General features: G+C 40.1%; 1 protein-coding gene across 1 annotated transcript; it reads left to right on the forward strand.

The window, feature by feature from the left end:
- Window positions 1-79: 79 nt before the first annotated feature.
- Window positions 80-5,931, forward strand: mblac2 (metallo-beta-lactamase domain containing 2). Its single transcript, XM_026931310.3, has 2 exons — window positions 80-659; window positions 2,884-5,931. The coding sequence occupies exons 1-2, from the start codon at window positions 218-220 to the stop codon at window positions 3,270-3,272; spliced, it is 831 nt and encodes a 276-aa protein (XP_026787111.1). The 5' UTR covers window positions 80-217; the 3' UTR covers window positions 3,273-5,931.
- The last annotated feature ends 4,458 nt before the right edge of the window (window positions 5,932-10,389 follow it).

Raw genomic sequence — 10,389 nt, forward strand, 5'->3', positions numbered from 1 at the left:
CATATACTTCAGCGCCTCGTGTGGGCGGAGCCTGCTGTAATTTTCAGCCAATCAATATTTCACTTCCTGTTTGCGTCACACTAGGACAGCTTCCACCAAGCGCCACTTACGGAAAAGGTGCTATTACGGTTTGCTAGACCCGTGAAGCGGACTTGTCTTCCAGTATCTGGGGTTAATCCGTCTCTGTTCGTAACGCCATCGACGTACATGCACTGTGATGTCTGCGACCGACTGGTATGCGCACAAGTCGCTCGAAAACGGCCTGTTTTGGATCCAGGAGCGTTTCTACGAATCTGGGAACAGAGCTAACATCTGGCTGATTCGCGGATCTCACCAGGACGTGCTGATCGACGCCGGCCTCGGCTTGCGCAGTCTGCCCGAGTACATCAGCGCGAAAGGCCTGCTGGGAGACGACGCCAAGAGGAGAAATCCGCTTCTGGCTATCGGGACGCATGTGCACTTCGACCACTCGGGCGGCCTGCACCAGTTCCAACAGGTGGGCGTGCACGAGGCTGAGGTCGATGCCCTGGCCAACGGAGACAACTTCGAGACGGTGACATGGCTGTCTGACAGGGAGATCGTGGAGAATCCGTGCCCGGGCTGGACGGCCAGGCAGTACAGAGTGAAACCCGTGCAGCCCACCCACATCCTGCAGGAAGGTGTGTAGAGTGTGGTGTGTGGTGTAATGCATGGCGGTGCAGCCGCGGTCCTGGCGCTCAGCTGTGCTTCATCCTGAGCTGATGCAGTGAGGTGTGAACCAATAGCATCAGAGCCACATCACCGGCACGCTGCAGATGCTTCAGAAATCCACGGGCGTGTGCTTCCTGTGTGATAACGACACCAGATTACACACTGGAGGAGTTAGGTGTTATTGATAATACACGCCTTTCCCCCAAATTATTCTCTATAATCATCTACCTATGAGTAGCTATAGTATCTCTGTCAGATGATGTCACTTATAGGCTTTAACTGTTCCTAAGCCTTCACCCATTGACTGCATTATTATTATTATTATTATTAATTAATTAATACTCTGAGGAAATATACGGACACATAGCGCTTGCATTTTTGCTGAAAGGAAAGTTGTCTCTAATCTTCTTTATTCTGCCATTATTCGTGTAGTTAAGATTATATTCATTCATTCACCTTCAGTATCCGCTTTATATATCTGGTCGGAGATGCGTGGATCCGGAGCCTATCCCCGGAACACTGTATGTGAGGTGGGAATACAGTGAGATGGGATGCCAGTCCATCTCAAGGCGCCGTACAGACACACATTCACACACTCATTCACACCTAGGGCAATTTAGAGTCACTCGTCTCCCTGCTGACATGTTTTTGAGAGGAAACTAGGGAACTTGGACACAGACAGTAACCGGAGCTCAGGATTGAAGCTGGAGCTGTGAGACTGCGGAAATGTTACCTGCTGCACCACCATGCCACCTTAGTTTACAACATAAAGAAAGAGATTAAAAATATCAAATTCTGTATTTTTTTTAATCCCTTCCTGTCTGCTGTGAGTGTAGTTTTACCGTTCCTCCAGTTGGACGCCGGGGCTCTTGACCACCCTTGCTTGATCCATGGTAGAATCGAACTCAATTGAATTACAGTAATATTAAAGGAGCATGGACGTGGTCAGAGAACCAAGCCCACTGCCTAATGTGGTTTTCTCATCTGTCTGAATTGTATTGAGACGGTAGGCTATACAATTATACTGCAGGATGGTCAGTAAATCAATTACACCAGCTCTCTACATTACAGAGCACGCCTGATTTTGTTAGGATCCAATGCTGAAGAATGAAGTAATACTAATGCACTGGTTATCAGCCTTCTTTCAGAATTCAGTCCCAGCCCAAATTCCACATGCATCATTCACCTCATCAATAAGGGTGATTATCAAGACCAGATACCAAAGTCTTTAGAAAAGCAGTTCTCCAGAGACGACACTGATGTAATGTAATTTTACTATCAGAAGCAGAGGTGAGTGATGTTGCACTGAATTGGGCCCAAGGGACAGATAGTAGCTGTGGCCAGATTCATATATGGGTTGCAGTAGTCATGTGACAAGCATGTACCACCAGCAGCGGTTCCCAAAGTGGATCTGTAAAGCGTAGTCAAGAGGTCTGCATTTATTTATTTATTTATTTATTTATTTATTTATTTTTTTTTAATTTAGAACAGATCTCTATTAACCATTTTATTCTGGTCAGGGTTGAGGTGGATCCAGAGTCTATCCTGGGAACACTGGGTGTGAGGTGGGAATATACTCTTGATGCAGCACCAGTCCATTACTGGGCACCATACACACACACACAGACACAGACCTTCACACACTCATTCACACCCAGGGGCAATTTAGCATAGCCAATCCACCTACCAGCATGTTTTTTGTTTTTTGTTGGGGAGAACATGCACAGAAACATGCACTGAAACATGCACTGTCAGTGTTTTCTTTTTTTTTTTTTTTCCCCACTGCATGCATTATTATTTATTATATTATAGTATTATTATTTCAATATTGGTTGGAGTCATTAGATGCAAGTTGCATATTTGTATTGTTCCTAAAGCAGCAGTGTACACCTTTCCAAATGTTGTCAAATTCTTAAATTTGATTAAAAACTGAAGAAAATAATCAGGCTATGATTATAACAACCCCTAAGCAGTATTTCAGGATCTTTCCAATCTCTCTATACCATTATTACTTATAGATGCAAAATTAATGGAACATATTGTCTCTGTTTGTAGCTGTGTTGCATTACGTCACCTGATTTCCATTTCCCCTAATAATTTGTGCTTTGGTCAATACAGCTTATGCAGTGTCAGTGCTGCAATGCAGTCTCGTATCCAGTTTCTGTACCACCTTGTTTCTCTCATTTTTTTCAGGTGATGTCATCAACCTTGGGGACCGGCAGTTGACAGTGCTCCACATGCCAGGCCACTCCAGAGGCAGCATCTGCCTCCATGACAAGGACAACAAAATACTGTTCAGTGGAGACGTGGTCTACGACGGCTCCATGATCGACTGGCTGCCCTACAGCGCCGTCGGCGACTATGTGCGCAGCTGCCAGAGGCTTGTAGAGATGGTGGACAAGGAAGAGGTGGAGCAGGTCATGCCCGGCCACTATAACGCCTTCGGGGCCAAGAGGCTCCACCGGCTGGCCTCCACCTACATCTCCAGCGCGGGAACGTGTCACAGGTTGACAACCTGTGCAGTGAAGTCTGTAGCCAGCCTGGCACTTCGGGCTTCCAACTCCTGCTGTGCCTGTTACTAATTATTCGAACTATATGCAACAATGTACAGCACAAATCCAGCACTGAGCAAAAAGGATCGTCCGTATTCCGAGACGTAAGCATGGAGGAAGTGTTTGTTGGATACTCACCTGATTGGAATTAAAAATGAAAAGATAATTATAAGGCATAGGTATAGATATTGTTCAGTCCATCACATTATTATTTAAAACTCAGCCAATTAAGGTCAAGTCCAGAGTTAAGCTGACATGCATCTAGGGCAAAATGGCATTTGTACGAAATTTAGAAATTTCCCATTCTGCCAGATCACTAGAGGCGCAACTCTGCACTTATAATGCCCCTTGTGTTTAAAGTGTCAGCAGGATGACGTACTGGTATTGAGTGTTAATGGTAACATTTATGTTAACCAAGATTTGTTCCCTGTTAGGTTAAGATGAAGCATTATTTCTTATTTACATTATGAAACTATGTTCTAAGAGCTCTTTACAGAGTGTAGCATAGATTATCAGCCATGGTGTTATAGTTTTGGTATTACTGAGATGCATTTACTTTTCTTCACTGCTCTATATTCAATAACTGACTGCTGTTGTAGCTAGTTAAGACACTACTTTCACCACAATTTATGCACACGCTACAGCGTAAAGCCTTGCATATCAACATGACCTATACACTTTAGTTATTTTCTTGCACCTCAACAATGCTACTTAACCAAAAATACAGAACAGTTGTTCAGCTTGCTTGTTAATTCTTGAACACGTAAGAAATAAAATACACCAGGGTGAGATATTGTAGGAAAATGATCAGTGATGGGATGGTGTGTAGCAGTATTTTTTATCCCTGTAACACTACAGCACTTTTCCAAAGATAACAACTCCTCTAACCTCCCCCCTCCGGTCTCGCCTATCATACAACAGCTACCACATGCTTCCTCTGATACATGTGATGCCAGCCAAGCTCATCTTTTTGCCTACTGCTCAGTGAAGCGGCTTAACACACTCGGAAGAAATGCTGTCCGCCCTCTTCCGCATGCACGAGCTCACAGATGCCCGCGATTAGCTAGTGTCGTTGTGATTGACAGGGGAGAGAGAGTATGACACCCCTCCCACCCAGAGAGAGCTAATTTTGTTTCTTGGACTTACATTGGGATTGTAGAGATTCAAACTCACAATCTCCAGATGATAGGGTGAATGCTTTTCTGTTGTGTCAGTTGAGAGCCAATGCTAACAACTTTTTGTTTTTTGTTTATAGTTACATTTAATGTTGTGGAACATCGGTGAGACAAGTTAGTTCCTGTTATCACTTATGTCATAACAGCTATAACCTGTTGATCCATCACCAACCTCTCTTTTTTTCTTCCCGTGTCAGAAAACTTAAATTTACAGCTTTAATACTGTCCGTTACAAAGTGCTGACACTGGAGACTCCTTCAGTGTCTCTAGTCAGTTACGTCAGACTAAAGAATGATGTAAAGTCTTTCTTAAATCCAACTGAACATCTGCTTCACTTCATAACTGAAAATGGTTGAAGAAAAAGCCTGGTGTTTGTGTCACATTTTCAGTGTGAGCCTCATATACATCTTTAATCCAGTTCGGTTGAGTATCTTGCAGTTTAATAGATCCAGAACATCTGCAGGACATGCAGACTACAACAGTTACATCATCACATATGGATGGATAATCCCGAAAGTGTTGCGAAAGTGTTATGATTCTATCATAGGATTTGAAAATGTACAGAAAATTTCTTTGGACTTAAATATGAATTGACAGATGGAAAAAAAGTAGATGTAGCTTAATATTAACACATTTTATGTACCAACTGAATGTATTTCTGTTAAAGCATGCTCTGAGTACGAGCATACTGTATACGGTAATTTAAATGATATGTGATGTGTGAGGAATTTAAAGCTTGTTTGGTTGAAAAGGTGAACGGAGTAATCAGATTACAACAATTTGTCACTTGACATGGAGAAAATCTTCCATCACTATTTTCCGAAACCTAGTTAATGCGGAAGTTCCATGTAAATAGTAAATGTTAGCTGAAATAGAGACAGGGTAGAGTTGTTGAATACAGAGTTGAGTAAGGTGTGCAGATTGTTGTGTTCATTTTGCGACACTTATAAAGCACAGACACTAACAGAAAAATTCAAATGAATCTTGAGTCAGAAATTTGGTGATGAATAACAATATTATAATGTTGTTTGTGTTCTTAAATGTGATTAATTAACGCTGAGTTGGACTGTTATATCAATATTGAACATTCGATAAGATGATTCAAGTTCTTTCTCTCCTCCTCTTTTCGTTTTTCACTCTTCATCCACACATGGTATACGTGTGTTTAGCGATGCAGAAACTGCACTTTATTTTCCTTCTACAAGCACAAACATTTTTCAGTTATTCTTCACTTTCTAGCATCTATAATGGTCTGTACATACATTCATAACATTATATAGTTATAATACATTCATAAGGTGTTGCACATAGTGTTTTTATTATAGTAATGCCTGTTATGCATTATGAATAAGTAGTGTGCATAACACATCATGTGTGTCAAAGAAACTCAGCTTGCATACTGTATTGTCTTTCTTTTATTTCTCTCTTTTTTCCTACTTTATATTATAAATTGTTACCTTTATAATTTCCGTATTAATAGTATTTGTGAGCTCTAAGTAAAGTGAGACATTTAATGTAATAATTCATCATGCATAATGGACATTGCTATAAAGTGTAATGCATTTTCATAAATAATTATAACAATGTGTATAATGCCTTATTAATGCATTGTAATGTTATGAACATGTTCATTATATCATTTCTATGATATCATTATATCATTATATCATTTCTACAGCCTTCATAGAAAGTGTTACGCATTTTTTCCTTTTGTTTGCAGTGTCTCTTTGAAGAAAAAAAAAAAAAAACAAGGTCAGATAGTGTGAGTGTTGATGAACCAGGCTTCCTCATCTACCATGCAAATACCTTGTTGAACAGAAATTGAACACACATCCAGTTTAGCTCGATGTTGTGCACATGTTTTGCAAGGATAAGGATATATGATGATGTTTGTGATTCATTGTTTCTGTCTCTGGTTTAAAACATTGCAGATCTTTTGCATGGCCATGGAAGGGTATATGCCATGCCATATTGAGATTGAAAGTCATGGATTTACTGTATGCTGCATTCTTCATGTTGTATTATACCTCAAAGTAATCTATTACAAGGCATAATTCTGAGAACGAGTGGCATTTGCATTGCCAGATATGCATATGAGTAACTGACATGTGTAGTGTTACTGTGTGGTGTTGATGTTAATGCTGCTGTAAGCTTGTATATTTGGACTGGGTTGCTGCTCAGGAATCCTATATAAAATCAGGCGTTTCGAGCAGAGCTATACTGTACCAACACTATATTTAGTGCCTCTCTGAGTGTTAACACACCGATGATACCTCACACTGCTGTAGCTGCAGCTGGTGAAATACACAGGCACCTGTATAACAATGTACAATATACTGGCTTTCTATTCTGAATTGTTGTGCTCACGATTTCTTTTCATTTATAATTAATATTTTCTAACATGCAAGAATTTTTACTGCAGACAAGACTACTTTAGCTACTACAACTACAATTACTACTACTACTATAATAATAATAATAATTATAATAATAATAATAATAAGAAGAAGAAATAGGCATAATATCTTCATCTTTATACATTTATACCAATCAATCAAACTGATTTATGCTGAAACTATTCAAAAGCTGAAATCAAAGTACAGTATTGAAACAATCAACAATTATCAATACTCAGCTCATTTGTAACTACAGATTATTACATTAATTTATCTAATAGGTGGTTTGTTCCAACCTCCTAATACACTATATGGCCAAAAGTATGTGGACACTTGACCATCACACTCATATGTCATTTTTGAACACCCTATTCCAGATTTATTCTCTCTTTGCTGTTATAATGACCTCCACTCTTATGAGAAGGATTTCCACTAGATTTTGGAGCGTGGCTGTGTGGATTTGTGTTCATTCAGCCACAAGAGCATTAATGAGGTCAGGCACTGATGTTGGGTGAAAAGGCCTGGCACACAGTCAGCGTTCCAGTTCATCCCAAAGGTGTTCAGTGGGGTTGAGGTCAGGGCTCTGTGCAGGACACTCGAATTCTTCCACTCCAGCTTTGGCAAATCATGTCTTCATGGCACTCATTTTGTACACAGGGGCATTGTCATGCTGGAACATGTTTGGGCCTCTTAGTTCCAGTGAAGGGAAATTGTAATGCTACAGCATACAGAGACATACTGTACAATTCACAGTTTGGGGAAGAACCACATATGGGTGTGTTGATCAGTTGTCCTCAGACTTTTGGCAATATAGTGTACTTTCTATATAACTTTTTTGAATTAAAAAAATGCAATATAAATAAACATCATAATAATGCATAACAAAGACAATACTACTACTACTACTACTACTACTATTACCACCAGTGGGTTTTTAATTGTCTCATTCGAAATGTTGTTTCTCCAGGACCATGCAACACGTAACAGTACGCAAGACTACATAAAGTCTAAATACACAACGGTGTGAGATGACCGCACGACAATAAATACACAGCAATAAATACACAGGACATGGGCTCTAAACTATTGTAGGGTAGCAGCGATATATTTAGTGTTCCATAAAGTGTCTGTGCAGCTTTATAAAGTGCAGATGTGGAGTGGTATTTCGTAATTTTTTTTTTTAGTATTTTCCTACTACTACTACTACTACTACTGATGATAATGATGATGATGATAACAACAACAACAACAACAACAATAATAATAATAATATGAACATTTTTACAAATGATAATCAATATAAGGATATAAGACTACTAACAGGCCAGGCAGCTGGGTGCATTTTTTTTCTTTCTTTCTTTTCTTATGTTGCCCTTTAGAGATCTCTCTGTTTGCTACTTCCTCTAAAGTTCTCATTCCTCAATAGGCTATATATTTTTCCATGTTCCTTACTGTCCAGCTTAATATTTGCTTGTTAGTATTTACTTGTTCCCTGTTTTGTCTGATTGTTTATTTATTTAGTCAGTCAGTCAGTCAGTCAGTGAGCAATACATTTCAATAAGGACAACAGTTAAGAGTCTCCGATTGGCTACATTGCACTGTCACTTCACTACCACTAGAGGGTGACATTGACCTTATTTTTGCCTAAACCTAACTCCATGAAAGAGCACACCATGATCAAAACAATCCTCTGTCTGACAAAAGGCAGTGTGCTTTGGCTCTCTACTACACATCTAATTCCTCACATTTATAAGTTGGCATGCTTCTCATTTTTAAAAGCTGAAATTTTCTTACCTGTCAATAACCGCAAGCCCAATTCCCTAATAATGATTGATAGGGTATGACATGCGTAATTTTCTTATTAAACTCCTTAAATATTTTTGGCAAACTGCAGCTCTGGCATTGCGACTGCAGTGCGTGCGTTTGGCAAGCACATATCGGCTGAAATTCAGAGGTATAATGTCTGACACGCTCCTCAGTCAGGAGAAACTGATGGCTGTTGACAGATGACTAATTATATCCAGGGGACTCTTTGTCTGGCTTTGCCTTGGGAGAGGTAATTACTGTTATTTTTAAAAGGTGATAGGGCTCTTATGAAATGATGATCGTGTTACAGGGAGAAAAGGCACAGGAGAACAGAGGGAAATGAGTGAGATTTTGGTTAGTTTATGTGAGAGAAGTATGGGGAATAAAGTTTAATAGATAAATGTGAATATGTTCCGAATGCTTATGTTCTCATCCTGAGTGGTTCAAAACAAAGTTGGCTAAATATTTGGTCTAAGGATCTTTAGTCTGACCAGCTCCCAGCTGCCAAAACACAGGCCAAGCAGGCCAAATTCATACACTATCCTTGCCTGCTAGTATTTTCAGGCTTCCTTATTACTTGTCTAAATGTTTGATTTTCTAATCTCCTTATGACTGTGTTGTTTTCTTAAAAAAAAAAAAAAAAAAAAAACTTGTCTGCGATGTTACATTAGTAGCACTAATTCAGAAACTATTTCCTTTCCACCAGTTTGATCAGTTCAGCCTGTGTTTTGGCAGCTGGTCAGACCAAGAGTTAACACAGATATCGTTACAGATAGATACAGATATCTGTAAGGGTTTTGTTAATTTCTAGTCCTACTTAAAACAGAAATCAACCACAAAATGAAAACATTCTGGAATTTTCTATAAAACATTATCTTTTCGAGTGGTCAGGAAGAATCCAATACATCCAAGCTCATCATTCTTTCACACAAGCTTAGCTCTGAAAACAATTGAACTGTGATGTCTCTTTGTGTTAGGACAAGTGTTAGAGAGCGAGTGACTAATGCGCCAGCCTCCCTTCGTCTGTCCTCCTCTCCCGCTGGCTGTTTTTTCCCTCCGTTCTTCTTCAGTAACAAGACATCGCAATCCCACAGGCAGACAGATGGACATTTGATGCGCGGCTGGCCACGAGGGAAAGCGTTGTTTGACATACAGCTGCACCCTACATTAGCTGCTAATTGACAGGCCCGGTGTGCCCGCTGGTGCCCGCCGTGACGAGTGTGGGAAGGGGCCAAGGTGAAGGCAGAGGAGGGAAGTGTCAATCATGGTGGGGTTATTGGAGTGAGAGGACCGTAACCGAGCTGTAATCTGACCCAGCTCCTCAGGTCACGTTGCAAAAACAAGGATCACATCTACACGCATGTCCTGAGTGTTCAGCATTCTGTAGAAATTACAGATCCTGATCTTAAAGGTCCAGATCCATCCTGAAACACATTATATAAGTTTATACTGAAACATCTGGGATGTGCTTAGACATTCTGGTGCTATTTCATTGGTAGGTGATGTAGTTTCATTAGTCTTGTGACATAAGGGCATAAAGTCAAGTTTTGCTGTTAGCTCCTAAAAACAAAAGAGTTCCAGAAGTGTGCAATGTCATATTACTGAAAAATCTGACATAGATGTAGTGGCGAAGGCAAACATTGGACTTAAAGTTCCAGAATGCACTGCAGCTATATGACAGTTTTGCTGAGTTCAACTCAGCTGGTTAGTGATCTACGAGATGAAGAGCATGATGGTGGTGATTGCGGGATTAATATGAAAGTTGAAACT

This window comes from Pangasianodon hypophthalmus, chromosome 24 (genome assembly GCF_027358585.1).
Source record: "Pangasianodon hypophthalmus isolate fPanHyp1 chromosome 24, fPanHyp1.pri, whole genome shotgun sequence".
Lineage (NCBI taxonomy): Eukaryota > Metazoa > Chordata > Actinopteri > Siluriformes > Pangasiidae > Pangasianodon > Pangasianodon hypophthalmus.